The sequence below is a fragment of the Bos indicus genome, chromosome 28 (assembly GCF_029378745.1).
Source record: "Bos indicus isolate NIAB-ARS_2022 breed Sahiwal x Tharparkar chromosome 28, NIAB-ARS_B.indTharparkar_mat_pri_1.0, whole genome shotgun sequence".
Classification (NCBI taxonomy): domain Eukaryota; kingdom Metazoa; phylum Chordata; class Mammalia; order Artiodactyla; family Bovidae; genus Bos; species Bos indicus.
Genome location: NC_091787.1, coordinates 24614925 through 24633208, shown reverse-complemented (window position 1 = coordinate 24633208; position 18284 = coordinate 24614925). Strand labels below are relative to the sequence as shown.

Sequence of the window (18284 nt, the reverse complement as noted above, 5' to 3'; positions counted from 1 at the left end):
AGGAGTGCAGAAAGTGATGGCAGCCAACATTTTATCAGGAGCATGAACGTGTGTTGATATTTAATGCCAACAGGCTCCATCATTGCTGTGAATACATCTGGTATGCTCAGATTAGCTCCATGTGAGGCTAAGGGATAAAATAAAAGACTTCACCAGCCTTTATTTACATGTTTGCGATGTTTTTTCTGCGACTTCAAATTCTCCTTGGATAAAGGTGGAATAAAATAATAGACTGGAACCAATAGGGAAAAAGACAAGCTAGCCAAAAAACGAAGAAATTTCTTCACTAAAAGGTCCTTGTGCACGCTGAAACGCTGTTACAAGACACATCAAACGCCTCCGCTCGTCTTGCAAACCCCAACTTGTGCATTTGGCATTTTCCTCTAAAGGAAACGCAAAACAGCACACTACGCAGGCGCCCGGGTCGGTGTGCCCTGGGAGGATTCCGGCGCAGGCGCGCGAGCCGGGAAGTGGGCGGGCTCGCGCGCGTGCTCTGCGATTCACTTCCGGCCAGCCCCTCCCCCTCCCCCGCGTTACCACCTCCCCCTCTCCCTTCTCCTCCCCAGTCTCTCCCCCTGTTCTCCCCACCCCTAGTTCTCTCCGCTTCTCTCTCCTCCCGTCCTTCCCCTCCTGCTCCATCCGGGTAGCTGACGGCTGGCTCTGGACTGGACAGCAGTGGCGGCTGCTTTTCTCTGAGGAGCCTGGTAAAGTTTCACAGGAGCCGAAGAGAGGAGCAGAGGAGCACCTTCACTGACGTCGGAGGAGCGCTGGTGTTCGCCGCCACTGGCTGAAGGAGGAGGGTCCAGGAGCCGGAGACCAGCCTCAGCTGCCGCGCTGCCTCGCTCTCGGGGGAGGCGCCGCCCCCAGCCGCCCTGGGCTTCCCCTGCCTTGAGGGGTCCGGTGAGTCGTTGCCCGGGCGGGTTCGGGGGCGTGTGACGGCGTTAGGGAGGGGGCAGGCCGGGCTGGGCGGATACAGGCCAGCCTGGCGCTGGGTGCTTTCTCAGCGTTTCCTCGGGGTGGGGGGGTGGGGGACGCGGGCAGTGCCGGGCCCCTTGGCCCGGGGGCTGGAATGTCGCACCTCCCTGGGGAAGGGCTTCCTTGGGACTAGGGCCGCCGAGGTGCGGAACCTCGTCCGCTGGCCTCTGCGGCTGCTGCGAGCGGGCGGCTGCCTTAGTTGACTGGTCTGCCCGTGAGGTTGGGTGTGTGCAGATGATTTCTCTCCCGCGGTTCCCCTGAGCTGTTCTGAGTGCATGTTCAGGGAATGATGGGAATAAAGTGCTTCTCTTTCCCCTACCTGTTGCTGGCGAGAGGACGTCTTTCTCATAACCCCTCTGACTTTTTAAAGAAAAGGATGGATAAACCTCGTGCATTGAAATTAAGGGTGTTTTCCTGTCCTCGAAAAAACAGAGCAAAAGCCGATCAGACAATGCATAACTCACGGGAACTATCGGGTTCAGATGCCCCAAAAGAATGAAATGAAACTTTTCCTAATGGGTGGGTCATGGATGGAATGAGACAGCTTCAGCACTAGTGCTAGCCTGAACGTAGGAAAGTTGGGTTTGGAAACTTCTTAGGTTCTGTATAAGGAATGTGGGTGACTACAACGGGAATAAGACGGGCTTCCTGTAATTGTGTTATTTAGTACGCGATGTGTCTAAAAATCTGTGTAGGTTTAGATGAAGTGAGCTCTTTGTTACCGTGTCTATGTAAGCGAAGAAATATTCAGTGTACTGGAAAGTTCTACAGATTTCGCCATCAGACTATCAGTGTCCCAATCCCCATTTCTGTTCTTGAAAAATCGACAGTGCCAATGTTATTTGCAGTTCTCCCCCCTCCATCTTCAAATAATTGTCTCCGGGGTATAGATAGACATAGATTGCCTTGGGGAAGTATTTTTCAGTCATGGTTACCACTCGTAATAGAAAATGTTGAATTTTGGGGGAGAGTCTTGATCTTTAAACTGCATACTTTTGTATTATAATTAGGTACACTGGTTTAGTTTTTAAATTTAATTGTGAGGTCAGAGTGTTAATATTTTGATTTGTAAGGTATGATCTTTGGAGGCGGTTTTCTTAAGATCAGAGTTTAACTAGAGAACTATAATTTTCCCTGGGACCTCTTACTATGAATAGTTGGAAGAGTCTTTAAATTGTGGGAAACTCAAAGTTTCCATTATTTTTTTTTTTTTCCTAGTACAGATAAGAACTTTAGTTTTCTGTTAATGTGGAGGTAGGTATTATTAGAAGGTCTAATTATTCACGTATTCTGTGACTTGAGGGAGATTGCAAGCGTTTATGTTTCTGTAGTCTTAGACGTTTTTCACTGAATATATATCTGATTTTGGGGGGCAGTGGACAGATGTCTTATATCTTACTCCCACTGAAATTATCCAAAGCAAAAAAAGATTAACTTCGTCAAGATACTTAATATTTCAGTTAGTCTGTCAGAAGATAACAAGTCAAAGCTAATTAATAATAAAGTTTTGTAGTTATGGGAAGTGATGTATTTTTCCTGAACGTTTCTATGTAATAATTTTAAGAATATACCACTGATTGGTTTTGGAAACTGAATGATACTTATGTAGCATATTACAGCTTTCATGTTTAATACAAATTGATTATTGTAGCCTAGCGCTTGAAAGAACAATTATACATTGTTTTCTTTGAAGTCATACTAACTCTTTTCTGTCTTCTCAGACATAGGGATACCTCCAACTTGCCAGTGTTTCAGAAGGGAGTTTTTTATTGAAGCTGGAAGACCAGAAGAATCACGAACATGTTGTGCTGGGGAAATGCTTCTTTTGGACAGCTAGGTTTGGGTGGAATTGATGAAGAAATTGTACTAGAGCCCAGAAAAAGTGACTTTTTTATAAATAAAAAGGTTCGAGATGTAGGATGTGGACTCAGACATACTGTATTTGTTCTGGATGATGGAACAGTGTACACGTGTGGATGTAATGATCTAGGGCAGCTAGGTCATGAAAAATCCAGAAAGAAACCAGGTAAGTTGAAAAATTTTTTGTTTGCTCTTCTAATAGTTATATTGTTTGAAATGTCAAACAATTTTGCTAAACTCATATGTTTTTTAAGCTTTAAAAGCAAACTAGGCCTTAAATATATCCTTTACAGTTTGCATGCTTCTAAGAACTTATTTTGTTTTTTTTTTTAACTGCTGCTCTTATAATGTATGAGGCTGTGGTTTCAGAAATTAATTTTGGTGATGTAAAACAATAGAGAAAACTACCTTGCAGTATATAGATCTTCTTTGATACTGAGTATATTGATAAAGTATATACAGTATATAGGTCCTTTTTTATAAGTACTGTTCAGCCACACTGAGCAGATTTTAAATGTATATTTTACTGTGTGCTTTCCGTATATCAGAAAGGGGGGAAATTTAAGATGAAACCTTTTTACTTGACTAAAACATAATCCTAATTATTCTGTTGTTCTCTCTGTTGTATTTTAAATATACGATTTTATTTAGTTTGACATGTTTTTTATTTCCCTAGTTTCCTACTTTCAAGTAGTAACACTAGCTACTGAAAGTTTTGTGTCTATGAGATGTCCTGATAATGTAGTAGCCATACAAACCAAATTTAAAATAATTTGTAGGATACTGAGAATTTTGAGGAATTTGGTCACATTTCATGTTCTGTTTTCCTTGTTATACGTATTTTAAAGTAAAATATTACCACACTTAGAAATATGTGAATTTTTTTTTCAATTGTGTTAACTAAAAGTTAATTCTTACGATGGTAAATTCAGATAAGATTACAGCTGTACTGATTCACAATTTATTTTAACTTTAACAATAATGGCATCTAAGTGTTTTCTATGGCAGTTATTTTTCTTTACCACATCAATATTTAAGTGGTTTTTTTCTTGTTAGTCTTTTAAGAGGTTAATGAAGGTATAAGATATTAAAGGTGTTAAAGCATGTTACTCATTTTTCATAATCATTTCACCACCATGCCCAACCTCATTCTTCTAACTTGTAAATTACTGTGTAGTTTTCATCTTTTTTTGGTTGATAGTTTTAATCTCTTTTCTTCTGCTTTAATTTGTAATTTAATTTTTTTGTGTGGATGAATGGTAGTGATGCTTAATACAAGAGGTTTAATTATTGCAAAACAAGGTAAATGGTAGTTTTCTCCTACTCTGCCTCATGAAGAATATTCTATGGAATCATCAGATTTTCATAATCTTAGACATTGAGATTGTCATGTTGTTAAACATGAGTGGTAATTTGTTGATACCTATTTGTAATCACTGCTTCAGAGGCAGATGGGTCCTTTACCTTTTTTACTTAGCTTGGAATACTGTCTCAGGTTGAGATTTTCATGGTAATGGGGCTGTTACTATTCTTATACTTAACATGCCCCACAAATGTAACTGAACATATCTCTGTTTTGCTTTAGTAATTCCTGAGAGGCTACAGGGCAAGTAGAAAGTACAAAGCTAGCACATAGAAATTGCCAATATGGTTACTAAAATTTACTAAGATTTAAATTCTTTAAATGTTATTGAACATCTATTCTATGTCCAAGACAAGGGTGGTAGACACCGTGTGCTAATAGTATAATGACTTAGTACCTGGAACAGCTTTTAACCCTATAGGTGAGGTTCGCCAGAAGAGTCTTCTTTGTGGCCATGTTGACATTGTGATGATTGCATTGTGACCTTTATATCACTGTTGCTTCATCCTGGAGCCATTATTTGGGAATATAAAGTTGGGAGGGTGGGTTTACCTGTTTTGATACCTCTTTAGGATTGCCTTATTGTTCAGAGTACGTCACAGTCTATGGGATAGAAAAATGAAAGGCATACATAAACTTTATCTTTGAAAAATTTAGAGCCTTGGTTGGGCATTAAGGCATACGTAAATGAAATAACTAGAGAGAATTGAAATTCTTCATGATGTGGCATGTATTTTGAGACTAGGAAGTTTAAATGATGAGAAATGTCATTGGATGGAATTGAAGATTTCTGGGAAAAATGAAGTCTTAAGTTTAATTTGATGATTGATCACATAAATTGCCAGAAAGTAAATCTGGAGCTGAAATAGCTAGCTTTATAGGAGAGAGTCTTTATCCTGAGAAAAACTTTTATTACTAGAAGGTCAAATTAAATGATGTATTGAAGTGTACTGAGTTACATAGGTAGGAAAAGTAAAATGTCAAATGGAGGTAGTTGCTCCAATAGGGACTTAATCTTAAATCAGTTTTGATTTAAGGGGATTGGGTAGAAAATGTAATAATGCTTTTAACTAAAATTATTTCCCGTTGGAATAATTCCTTAATGATTTAAATGTGCTTCTTCCCTAACCATTTTTAAAACATTTGTGAGTTTGAGAAATGAATTAGAAGATTTGGAGGTTTTCTTATTTAATTTGTTTTAAAGTCTCCTGGGAAGAGAATGAGTCTGGTTGAATTTTAGGACCATATAATAAACATCATTCACTTCATCAGAGCCTTAAACTTGAGTCATGAAGAAAGCAAACAGAGCTAAGAATTGTTTTCTTACAGAAATTCACTTTATAAACATACTAAATATTAAGGAGTAAAAGTGGAAGAGGTGGCCTTATTCATAGATAAGCTATTCTTGAGAGGCATGATAACCTCCTGGAGGACTCTATACCCTTATAGTGTAGTAAATAGATTTGTCCTATGGCCTGTTGGGAGAAGTTTCCATTCTGGACATTCTAGTAACCACTTGGGGAGAGTTCACTGATTTCCTTTATTATACTAAGAATGCAGATTAAGTACATGTTCATCTTCGTTCTCTTGTATATGCATATTCCTTGCTATCAGTACTACTACTTTCTGAACTATTTGCAGAGAAGTGTGTATCTATTTCACTTTCTTGTATATATTTTTCCCTAATAGGAATTTTTTTAAACCTTCTAAAATTTAGAACCTCTCAATTTCCTCCTTTATTCATAGCTAACAGGTAGATAGTATAGTTAATCTTCAAAGTGATAGGTCAGTCCACCTAAGTAAAATTGTTTTATTTTTGTACTTCTAAATTTGCTTCTGAAATTTTAAGATAACATTTAGAAGGTGTACTTTTCTTATTAAGATTATTTACTCACTATCTAGCCATAGATAAGATTTCGTGTTCATGGTCCTAAATAAATGTTTTACACATCTATTTTTGTTTTCTGTTAGACATAGTGCTAAACTTTTATATCCATAATTTGCAAATAATGTGATCAGATCAGATCACTCAGTCGTGTCCGACTCTTTGCGACCCCATGAATCGCAGCACGCCAGGCCTCCCTGTCCATCACCAACTCCTGGAGTTCACCCAGACTCATGTCCATCGAGTCAGTGATGCCATCCAGCCATCTCATCCTCTGGCGTCCCCTTCTCCTCCTGCCCCCAGTATCCCTCCCAGCATCAGAGTCTTTTCCAATGAGTCAACTCTTCGCATGAGGTGGCCAAAGTACTGGAGTTTCAGCTTCAGCATCATTCCTTCCAAAGAAATCCCAGGGCTGATCTCTTTCAGAATGGACTGGTTGGATCTCCTTGCAGTCCAAGGGACTCTCAAGAGTCTTTTCCAACACCACAGTTCAAAAGCATCAATTCTTCGGTGCTCAGCCTTCTTCACAGTCCAACTCTCACATCCATACATGACCACAGGAAAAACCATGTTAAAATGACTGTTCTAATAACTTTTTATGGTGTACAAAGTTCTTTCAAATGGATTATGTATCTCTTTTAACCCTCACAGCAGTCTTGCATATCAGCTGACAGGTGTTATGGTCCTCCTTTTTCAGATGAGGAAACTGAAGTTAAGAGTTTAATCACTAGCAAATATTAGACCACTCTAAATTCTGTAGTTTTTATCTTTATCCCACAAAGTTTTGCCCCTGCCATGTTAGAATGTAGAGAAATATTTATTCATCTAGGAGGAAGCTAGTTTCCATCATTATTTAAATGTAATTCAGAGGGCTTTAAAAAAATCTCTCAAAAGTTACTATTTTATAACTAAAGGTTATACAGTGAAGACATCATGTTTTATTATCCCTCACTGGTCCCTTCCCTGTGCATAAATTCCAAGTGAAGTCATTTTAGGAACCCTGTAAGAAGGGTGAGAATTCTGTTTCAGATATAATACTCCTATCAACACAAACTAAAAATTCAAATATGTATATTTTATTCTTGAACCAAAGACTGACTTCATTGCAAAGCCAGCAGTAGATAAAATTTTGAACAGTATGAGAAAATTTATTATAGCTTGTGCTCAACTCTTCTACAGAAGATAAAAAGATTATGAGCATTGATTCTGTTTTTTTTGTGTCCCTAAATGGTAATGTCTGTTGATCATTGCAATGAAAACACTTTGGTCATATAGCAGTAATTTGCTTGCCTCTCTTGCTTCTTCATTTCCTGACTTGTTTTCTCTGTTCATAAAACATAAATTTATAAATGACTTCCTTAAAAATAGTTGAAATTTGAAAAACAATATAGGAAAATAAATGTATAAATATGGGAAATACAATTATTCACATTAGAGTAGATTAAAAATTGCAAATTATCCCATATATTGCTTAATGAATCAAAGCATATAATACCAAAGAAGCTGTTTTATAACTCCCAATTTTCACAGTACCTTCTAAGGAAGAGAAAGATGTGGATGATATGAAGACTTGAAAAAATGATTATTTGGGTCAGGAATGGAGGCTTGCTTTGGACACTTTACTATGAGAAAGGTTAGTGTCCAAGAGTCACAGTGTCGAGGGTAGGGAAAAAAATCATAATGCAAACAGTTGACTACTGTTAGAGAGATGTATAATAATACTTTACTTTGTGTAGGACCCTACATCTGAGGAATTTCAAGAGCATTACACAATAACTCATGGTTCCTTTCAAAATGCTTGTGACACAGTTTGCAAGAATTATCCTCATCTTAGGGGATAAATTTACGGAGAAATGGCAGCACAAGTTGGTAAGTAACTTGTCAAAACAGCAGGTGACTGGTGAAAAGCTATAAATTGAATCTGAAAATTTAAGTCTCCCAGTCTCCTACCTTATTCACTTAATTGTGCTTATGTTTAAAATTATTTACAATAGTATATTCTATTTGAGGAAGATCAAATTCTAATGCACAGATTTTTTTTTCTGCCATTCTGCTGATGGCTTATTGAAATGAATCATTATTTTACCGAGATGCTTGCCTTGTGATACCACTTTGGTACTTCATTATAACCGTGTGTGTTATGAAGAATATTTAAACCAAGGAACAAAAACTTAACTATGGTGACACCCAGTTCTTTCTCTTCGTTCTGTTATATATCATATTCTGTATCCCTTTGTGCTAATGCTATGCTGTGCTACTATCCAAGGTCCATAGTAACTGCCTGGCACAACATATTTGGTGGTTAACATTGGAACTTTGGGTTAATTATATTGTATCAAGTCTGCCATGGTATCTCTCTGTAGGATGCATTGGTTTGGAGAATGCTTTATAAACCCATTAACCAGTAGAAAAGCAATAATAGTAGTAGATGCCTAATCTGAGCAGTCTAACAAATAGAAGCTTTTTAAAATGATTTGGAACCAATGATTTTGTCTTTGTGTTTGATATGTTAGTGTTTTTATCTGATTGGAAATGGAGCCACATATTTTCCTTGAAAGAACAGGAGGATGGAATATTTCAGTTACACAGTTTGAGCAGTTACTAAGGATTCTTGTTACAGATGGCAGCCTAGGTGGTCTAGTTTCCATTGTCTTTGAATAAGTACAGTCTGTGTCTCAGTATCCATGGAGGATTGGTTCCAGCACCCTCGCTGATACCAAAATCCATGGATGCTCAAGTCCCTTATATAAAATGGCATAGTGTTTGCATATAACCTTTGCATGTATTTAAAATTATTTCTGGTTTATAGTACCTAGTACAATGTAAATAGTTATAAATACAATGTAAATGATACGTAAATAACTTTTGGCATGGCAAATTCAAGTTTTGCTTTTTGGAAATTTCTGGGATTTTTTCCCCCTTAAATGTAGTTGACCCTTGAACAACATGAGTGTTAGGTGTACTGATCTTCCATGCAGTTGAAAAGCCTCATACTGTTATCTCTACCTTAAAAACAGAAATTGAAGAGACTCACTCAAGGGCAAGAAGCAGAAACAATTTGGATAGAATCAGAACTCAAACCCTAGTTTTATGATTCCACATATTGTGATCTCTAATTGAACATAAACTTTTCCCTACACTTAAAGATCTGTAAAATGAAAATACAAGTATTTATTGAAGTAAACTCATGTATAAGTAAGTGGATCTGTGCAGTTCAAACACATGTTGTTTAAGGGTTAGCTGTGTTTTCCATCCACATTTTGGTTGAATGCTGAGATAAGGAACTCATGGAAAAGGAGGGCCGACTGTGTTCTTTGGGTTCTGTGTCCCCAATATGTCATATGAGTGTAGCACTGTTGTAAAAGGTCATTTTTCACAAATCTCATGTATTTTTTTTTTCATGTATTTTTAAAATTGTTTTGAAGAAATAAAGTCTCACTTCAAAGATATTAAATTTTCCTAGGCAAAAGGTGTATCAGATATGTGAGATACATGTTAAAACAATGGAGGAAATGTATTCAGCCATTGTTATAGGGTTTCTTTGAACTAGGATTATGTTAGTAAGTAGAAAAGTGGAAATCATTAATAAATAAACCATATTAAAGAGCCCATGGTTTTCTCCTTTCAGTTTCTATGGATGTTTTTTCCAGGCTGATGGAATTTAAAAGGCAGTAATTATTTTTATATTTTGATGAATCGTTATGGTTACTTTACATGCAAGAAAAACCTGTGCTGAGTATAATTGTATTATTGAAGTTAATTTGGTTAAAAGGGAAATTTCTTGAATTTTGATGGCATTCTTTAATCCATAGTATTTTGTTTACATGAATTACTCATTTTTCTTCAGTTCTAGTACTGCAGAGTTTTATTTCAGCTTTTCTAGCCCATGAAGAAAACATTCTGTAATCCTTTAGTAATGTGTTTTTCACATTACTTTAAAATACCTTGCTGCTGCTGCTAAGTCTCTTCAGTCGTGTCCGACTCTGTGCGACCCCATAGATGGCAGCCCACCAGGCTCCCGCGTCCCTGGGATTCTCCAGGCAAGAACACTAGAGTGGGTTGCCATTTCCTTCTCCAGTTCAGGAAAGTGAAAGTGAAGTAGCTCAGTCGTGTCTGACTCTTCGAAACCCCATGGATTGCAGCCTACCAGGCTCCTCAGTCCATGGGATTTTCCAGGCAAGAGTACTGGAGTGGGGTGCCATTGCCTTTTCTGTAAAATACCTTATTTCTTTATTAATATCTAAGTTTAGTCTCATTTTATTCTTTTGCTGGGTGTCACTGTTTTGAAATAACACATTTTTAGTTTTTGATGGTTTTATTACATATTCTTGGTAGTGAAATTAGAAAATATAGGGAAAATAAAAATCAACCATAATGCCGTCATGCACAGATAAATACTGCCGTCATTTAACAGTTTTTCTGTATTCATATATTAATATATTTCTGATTATGGACTGGGAATATGTTCTTGTTTCTCAACTATTTTTCATTAATAATTGAATAACAATTTAGTAAGTATTCTCTATGGTTTTAAAATACCATTTTAAAATGGTATTATGGTGGGGATGTTGTTAATGATTATTTAACATTTCATTATTTAAATATACCAAAATTTGTGTTCTTTTATTTTCTGGAACTTGTTTCCAGATTTTTGTTGTAAGTAATGCCACCACAAACATGTACATCAGTTTAGTCTTTATTTCCTCCCTGTTTATTTCTTAAGGAGAAAGAACATCTTTAATTTTAGCATATCTGAAAGGAACAATAACTAAATTTATTTTAAAAAATTTAACACAGTTTTGTCTCACTTTACAAAGTTGATAAATTCATTAGAAAATATTTATAAATGGAACTTTAAAAATGTATATTATTTGATAAGCTTCTAAGTGTAATGTGATATTATCATTTAAAGATCTAGAAGGGAAGAATTATTTTAAGCACATAGAAATGCATATAAAATATGCTGTATTATAAATGTATAAACAGAGTGCTGTGTTGAGATGAATAGTATAACCCTTTGGGATGGAGTGGATTGTAGATGAGTTTCTAAAGGGAAGATAGCATATGAACTGGAAGAATATATAGTATTTCAAGGAGGAAAGAATGAAGAAGAATGCTGTATAGGTAAAGCACCTCAAATGGAAATAGGCAGATATGAGGCCTACTGAGAGAATACTATTTCAGTTAACTGAAATGTCTGCGAATAGTGAGCTAGAAGGTTAGAAAAGTAAAATTGAGGTCAGATTATAGAGTTAATGAAGTTAGGGAGCCTGAATTTAATTTGGTAGATATCTTTTGATGTCTGTAGTTTGCAATAGGTCATATCTGGTTTTTATAGAAGGGAGATAATTTGGAGGTAGAGAAACTAATTAGACTATGAGAGTAGCTCTTTAAAACAAGAAGGGAGCATGACATTAGGGAGACAAAGAATGGATGGGCTTTGGTAACCAGAAGGAAATGAATGGTCAGGGTAAAGGGAAGAGCCAGGTGTGATCCTTGGTTGAATCATGAATAGAAATAGGGAATCCTGGAAGAGGAGGAATGTTAACTTTTATTTTAGGAGGAGAGAGAAAAGGTTTGGTGAGGTGAATTGTGTTTTGAACTTGGTAACAATATTTAATTAGTAAATTCAGTACTGTAAGTGAGGAGAAAGAATAGAACTAATGGCATGAAATGTTTTAATTTAAATTTTTTGTTTACTCTTCAGTTCATACTAGTTTAACATTCTCCTTGGTTCCAGCCTTTTAAGAAATTAATAATCCACTAACGATACTTAATTTTGTGCTTTTGGAAGACTGTTTTAAAGTACCTAGCAATATAACACCTTTGTAAATTTGAAGTAATCTAAATGGTTGCCTGCTCTATTTCATATGTTTTGTAAACTTGAATTTTTATATATGGATAAAACGTTTATATTTTAAGGTGCCATTTGATAGACTGCTTATTTGAGTTTTACTAATAGGTTCATTTGCTTCATTTAACTGACAAAAACCTATTAGTTAATTATGTCTGACTTTATGATTTCCAGATTTTATTGGAAACAAAGGTTTTGAAGTCACAAGATGTCACATAGAAGTTGTGAAATAGTTGAAAGCCGAAATAGTTTTAACTATTAATTGTGTGTGTGCTGGCATGTAGGCAAGAGCCCCTGAGAAATGTGCTTTTTGAGATAATGATCTTGCTTTTGTGAAAGGGAAATGAAAGTGAGAAAAAGAATAAAGTAAGGCTAAAAGAGCCCCTCAGCAGAATTTGGTTGTTCCAGGTCTTAGTTGTGGCATGGAGGATCTAGTTCCCTGCCTAGAAATTGAACTCAGGCCCACTGCATTGGGAGCCCAGAGTATATCAGCCACTGGACCACCAGGGAACTCCCTACCAGGTTTTAATTTCAGAAGGAGAGCTTCTGAAAACAATTGGAGGAAATTTTGGTTCTTTATCTATAAGTTCTTTGAAGAAGTTTGTGATGGCTTCTCATAGTTGATCCCAAGTATTTATGAATCAGCACGTGTATACTCCTGATTTTTGATCAGGGTATTGCTCAGCTATAGATGACATAACTAGACTAGCAAGAATGAACTTCCTGGACCTACACTTATTTTTTTGAAGAATAATTAGGTAAAATTCTGAAAGGTTGCTGTTACTTCTGCCTGAACCTAAGATTATTTCTGCACTCAGCTGGGGAGCTGAGTAAGCCTCTACTACTAGGAGTAAGGGGGGAAGGAAATACTTAGAAGTTAATATGACAGTGTAAAGGGGAGAAGAAAGATACCCACCTCGTAGTTGGAGAAACTTAACTAATGAGAAATATTATTTAGAATATATTAGGTACTGGGATGTGGACCGCAGAAGGCGATTGCACCCCACTCCCGTACTCTTGCCTGGAAAATCCCATGGACGGAGGTGCCTGGTAGGCTGCAGTCTATGGGGTCGCAAAGAGTCGGACACGGCTGAGCGACTTCATTTTCACTTCTCACTTTCATGCATTGGAGAAGGAAATGCAACCCACTCCAGTGTTCTTGCCTGGAGAATCCCAGGGACAGGGGAGCCTGGTGGGCTGCCCTTTACGGGGTCGCACAGAATCGGACATGACTAAAGTGACTTAGCAGCAGCAGCAGCAGCAGGATGTGGACATTTGAAAATAATAATGGTAACCACCATTATGTGCCAGGCACTGTGCTGAATCCTTTATACATTATCCAAAAGCATTAAATCCATCCTTCAGAGTACAGTTAGCTCAGTTTTATAGGTGAGGGAAATAGAACTTCAGGAGGTTAAATACCTTGCCCAGAGTCAAAAGTAAAACCATAGTGACCTCCCTGGTGGTCCAGGGGCTGAGACTGTGCTCCTAAGGCAGGGGGCTTGGGCTCAGTTCCTAGTCAGGGAACTAGATCCCACATGCCACAGCCAAGACCTCGAACAACCAAATAAATAAACATGAAAAAAAAAATCCACCTGGTGAATAAAGGAAATCTTTGACAAAATGGAATTAACCTACGGAATGGGAGAAAATATTTGCAAATGATATGGCCCATAAAGAATTAATACTCAAAATATATAAATAGCTCATACATTTCAATATCAAAAAGCAGACAACTTGATTTAAAAATGGGCAGAAGACCTGAATAGACATTTTTCCAAAGAAAACATCTAGATGCCATCAGGCCTGTCTGATGTAGAATAAAGATTCTCTACATCACTAATCATCAGAGAAATGCAGATGAATACCACAATGAGTTATCACCTCACACTTGTCAGAATGGCTACCATCAAAAACACCACAGATAACATGTTGGCAAGTATGTGGAGATCCCAAAGGGAAGCTTTGTACACTGTTGATGGGAATGTGAATTGGTACAGTCACTGTGGAAAGCAGTATGGGGTTTCTTCAAAGAAAGAAAAAAGGACTACTGATTCTACCCCTAGCCATATATTCAAAGAAAAGAAAACACTAGTTTGAAAAGGTACATGTAATCCAGTGTTCACAGCAGCATGATTTACAGTCACCAATATATGGAAGCAGTCTAAGTGTCTATCAGCAGATGAATGGATAAAGAAGATGTGTGTGTGTGTGTGTATGTGTGTGCGCGTGCACACACACACACACACACACCCACACACACACACACTGGAATACTACTCAGCCATGAAAAATGAAATTTTGTCATTTGCAACAACATAGATGTACTTGGATGTTAGGCTTAGTGAAATAAGTCAGATAGATAAAAACAAAAAGTACAATATTACTTCTGTGTGGAATCTAAAAAATAGTGAATCTAATAAGAAAGAAACAGACTTGCAGATACAGAAGACAAACTAGTGACCACCAGTGGGAGAGGGAAGAGGGGGAATGCAAATAGGGTTAGAGGCAGTACTATGTATGACATAAGCTATAAGGCTATATTGTGCAGCATAGGGAATATAGCCTATAATATAATATATATATTATATTTACATATATTTGTATGGATAGATATTAATATAATTTATAACAACCATAAATGGAATATTATCTTTAAAAATTATAAATCATTACGTTATAAAGTTGAAACAGATAATATTATAAATCAGCTATACCTCAATTAAAAAACAAAACCAAACCTAATGGAAAGAAAGTCCAATTAGATGGCAACAATCAAAAGTCAATACTTAACAATAGCAAGAAAAAGGTACAGTGACTTAGGAATTACCTAAGAAATGTGCCAACACCTAGAATATGAAGAAGACTTGAAAGCACTTATGAGGGATACAGAAGGCTTCAGTAAATGGTAACCACATTTGTGGACAGGCATGCTTAACCTACATAAACCTATCAGTTTCTCTAAAATTAGTGTCAATTTAATGTGATCCGAATAAAAATACCAAATGGTTTTTTTCCCCAGGAACTGGACAAATTGATTCTCTAGTTCATATGGAAAAAATAAACCAGAGTAGTTAGGAAAATTGAAGAATAAGAGCAGAAAAAAAAAATATGTATAGTTAATAGCATGTTTTAATTTTAAAACCTTGGTAGTTAAAACTGCCCTACATATGGCCATTTAAAACCAATAAAACAATATAGAGCCCAGACATAAGCATGGAGAAAAATATTCAAGTGAGACATATTCAATAAATAACCTTGGTATAAGTAGGAGCATCATCTAGGAAATAAAAAAGTTGGATTTACCTCATGCCATGTACATATTGGATAAATTCCAGATCAATCAAATATTTAAATGTAAAGGCTATAATGATAATGCTTGAAGAAAACATGGACTGATTTTTAAAAATTGGAAACTTGTGAGGAGGTTCTTTTGGCAAGTTAAGCACTCATCCTCTGTACTGTCCCTCTCCTTGCCCTTCAGAAATTGCAGTCTTCCCTGTAGGCCACATGGGAGCCTTGATTGAAGACATTGTGTTCTGTCTGAAGAGTATTTAAGGTTTCCAATAAAATGTATATCCCTCAAAAAAAATTGTTTTGTTAGAGTCAGGAAATACTTTCTGAATTGTGAATAGGCATAGAAAAGGTAAGTTGCGTGGAAGTAAAAATAATTTTGCTAGGTGGAAGTCACTGTAAACAAAGGTAAAAGACAAATAGGAAAATAAAAAGTTTAATATTTATTAAAATCAAAGTGTAAATCTCTGAGATACAAAGCACTTCTAAAAATTGATGAGACAAAAACCGCAGAATGGGCAAAGGATAGGAACAGGCACTTCACAGAAAAGGATATACAAATGACTTAAACCATGAGTACTCTGCAGCCTCATTCATACTAAGAGAAGTGCAAAAGACCTGTGTATGACTGCAGTACCATCTCTGCAGTGAGGCTGTCAGTAAATAAGTGTTCATAGGTTTTTATAACGGTTATTTTGCTATCATATATCAGAATTACAAATGTACATACCCTTCAAGAAATCCAAGAGTACAGCTGTTGATTTGATAGCTACATTTGTATATATACAAAGTGAGTGTTACTACAGCATTGTTTATAACAGCAAAACATTAGAAACAACATTGTGACTGTCTGTGTGTACTAAGTTGCTTCAGTCGTGGCTGACTGTGCGGCCCTATGGACGGTAGCCTGCCTGGCTCCTCTGTCCATGGGATTCTCCAGGCAAGAATACTTCAGTGGGTTTCTATGTCTGTCTCCAGGGGATCTTGCCAACCCAAGAATCAAACCCACATCTCTTAGGTCTCCTGCATTGGCAGGCGGGTTCTTTACCACTAGCGCCACCTGGGAAGCCCCGACAGTGTTGTGTGTTAGTCACTTACTCGTGCCCAACTCTGCATGGAATTCTTTAGGCAAGAATACTGGTGTGGGTTGCCATTCCCTTCTCCAAGGATCTTCCTGACTCAGGAATCGAACCCAGGTCTCCTGCGTTACAGGCAGATTCTTTACCATCTGAGCTACCGGGGAAGCCCCCATGACAGTCTGTTGGGAACCGGTAAAATAATTCAGTCAGTGTAATGTAAATACTATGTAGTTAAGAAGAGAATGAGGGAGGAGTTTGCTCATTATTATAAGATAAATTGAGTGAAAAGAGCAAGGTGTAGAACATTGTGTATAAAGCTATATTTTGGATTAGAAAAAAGATATTTGTATTTGCTTATAGATACTCTTGCCTGAGTACTGGAGTGGGCTGCCATTTCCTTCTCCAGGGGATCTTCCTGACCCAGGGATTAAATCCAGGTCTCCTGCATTGCAGGCAGATTCTTTACTGTTTGAGCCACCAGGGAAACCCAAATAAAATAAAAGGGTAGGCTCCGAAATTAGAATGCTTTGGTACAAACCCTGTACCCTTTTAGCTATGTTATCTTGGGCACTTATCTTTTATTTTTTAGCTGTGTTATCTTGGGCACATAGCTTAGTCTTTTTGTGTTAAGTATTCTTGTCTGTAAAGTGAGGATAATCATGCCAAGGGTAGTTGTAGGGGTTAAGTGAGCTATCACACTGAAGTGCAAAGAACAATGCCTGGCATGTGGAAAATGCTCAGTAAATGTTTTCTTAAAAGTAAGTCTTACACATTTGCTTTGAGATAGACAATATCTTTTTATTTATAACTGAAACTCAGGCATTTATTCAACAGATTATCTACTTTGTCCTAGACATTATGCTAATTATGAAAGTACATATTTCTTTATGTTTAGTTTTCATTTACCTTGTTGAAGCTCATATGAAAAAGTTATACCCAAATTACCCCAGAATGTATGTTTGCTGCTACTGCTGCTGTCACCTCAGTCGTGTCAGACTCTGTGCGACCCCAGAGACAGCAGCCCAGCAGGCTCTGCGGTCCCTGGGATTCTCCAGGCAAGAACGCTGGAGTGGGTTTGCCATTACCTTCTCCAATGCATGAAAGTGAAAAATGAAAGTGAAGTCGCTCAGTCGTGTCCGACTCCCTGCGACCCCATGGACTGCAGCCCACCAGGCTCCTCCATCCATGGGATTTTCCAGGCAAGAGTACTGGAGTGGGGTTCCATTTTCACTTAAAGGTAGTGTTGTATTGGAGCAAGATATAAAATAAATTACTTTACTGTTAAGAGTTTAAAGATCATAGTAATAACAGAAAAAACAGATTTTTTTGTTGTTCTTGTGAAAATTACATAAATGATAGAAGTTAGATTCATTGTTTATTTTCAAAAGTTTAATGAATAGTTAATTTGAAGATTTCTTAGTCTGTTCAGGCTGCTACACCATAAATAATATAGTCTGGGTGACTTACACAACAAACATATTTCTCTTGGCTTTTGAGTCTGGGTAATCCAGGATCAGGGTGCTTAGATTTGTTATCTGTTGAGAACTTGCTTCTTGGTTCAAAGATGGCCATCTTTTCATTGTGTCCTCCCTCATATGGCAGAAGGGTGAGGGAGCTGTCTAAGAAAGGACACTAATCTTGTCAATGAGGGCTTCACCCTTAGGATCTAATTACCTCCCAAAGGCCTACCTTCTAGTATTGTCACATGGGAAGATAGAATTTCAAGTGAATTTGGGAAGCGGGGGCAGGACATAAGTACTCAGTCTGTAACAGAAGGTATAGTTTGTGTACTGGTAGTTTGAGGATCAGACACTTAAATCATTTTTTTTTCCTCCTGCTTATTCACGCTTTCAAACCTGCCCTTCCTAAGGTGATAAGCAGCCTTTTAAATTGAAAATAAATGCATTTGGCTGCAGCTTTCTACTCTTACTTTTGCATACATAATTATTTTAATACAAGTATGCCTAAATTTAC

The 18284-nt window shown here is 37.2% G+C and overlaps 1 protein-coding gene across 8 annotated transcripts in view; it reads left to right on the top strand.

Moving 5' to 3' along the window:
- Window positions 1–534: 534 nt before the first annotated feature.
- The window catches only part of HERC4 (HECT and RLD domain containing E3 ubiquitin protein ligase 4), a 127602-nt gene continuing 109852 nt past the window's right edge, over window positions 535–18284 (top strand). For 4 of the 8 annotated variants that reach the window (XM_070782134.1, XM_070782131.1, XM_070782133.1 and 1 more), the window contains exons 1-2: window positions 536–900; window positions 2697–3001. In XM_070782134.1, coding sequence (XP_070638235.1) covers window positions 2776–3001 — 226 coding nt within the window. In that variant the 5' untranslated portion in view covers window positions 536–900; window positions 2697–2775. Of the gene's footprint in view, window positions 901–2696; window positions 3002–7819; window positions 7953–18284 lie in introns of those variants that run through there. The other 4 variants (XM_070782135.1, XM_070782136.1, XM_070782137.1 and 1 more) reach the window with 2 other exon arrangements.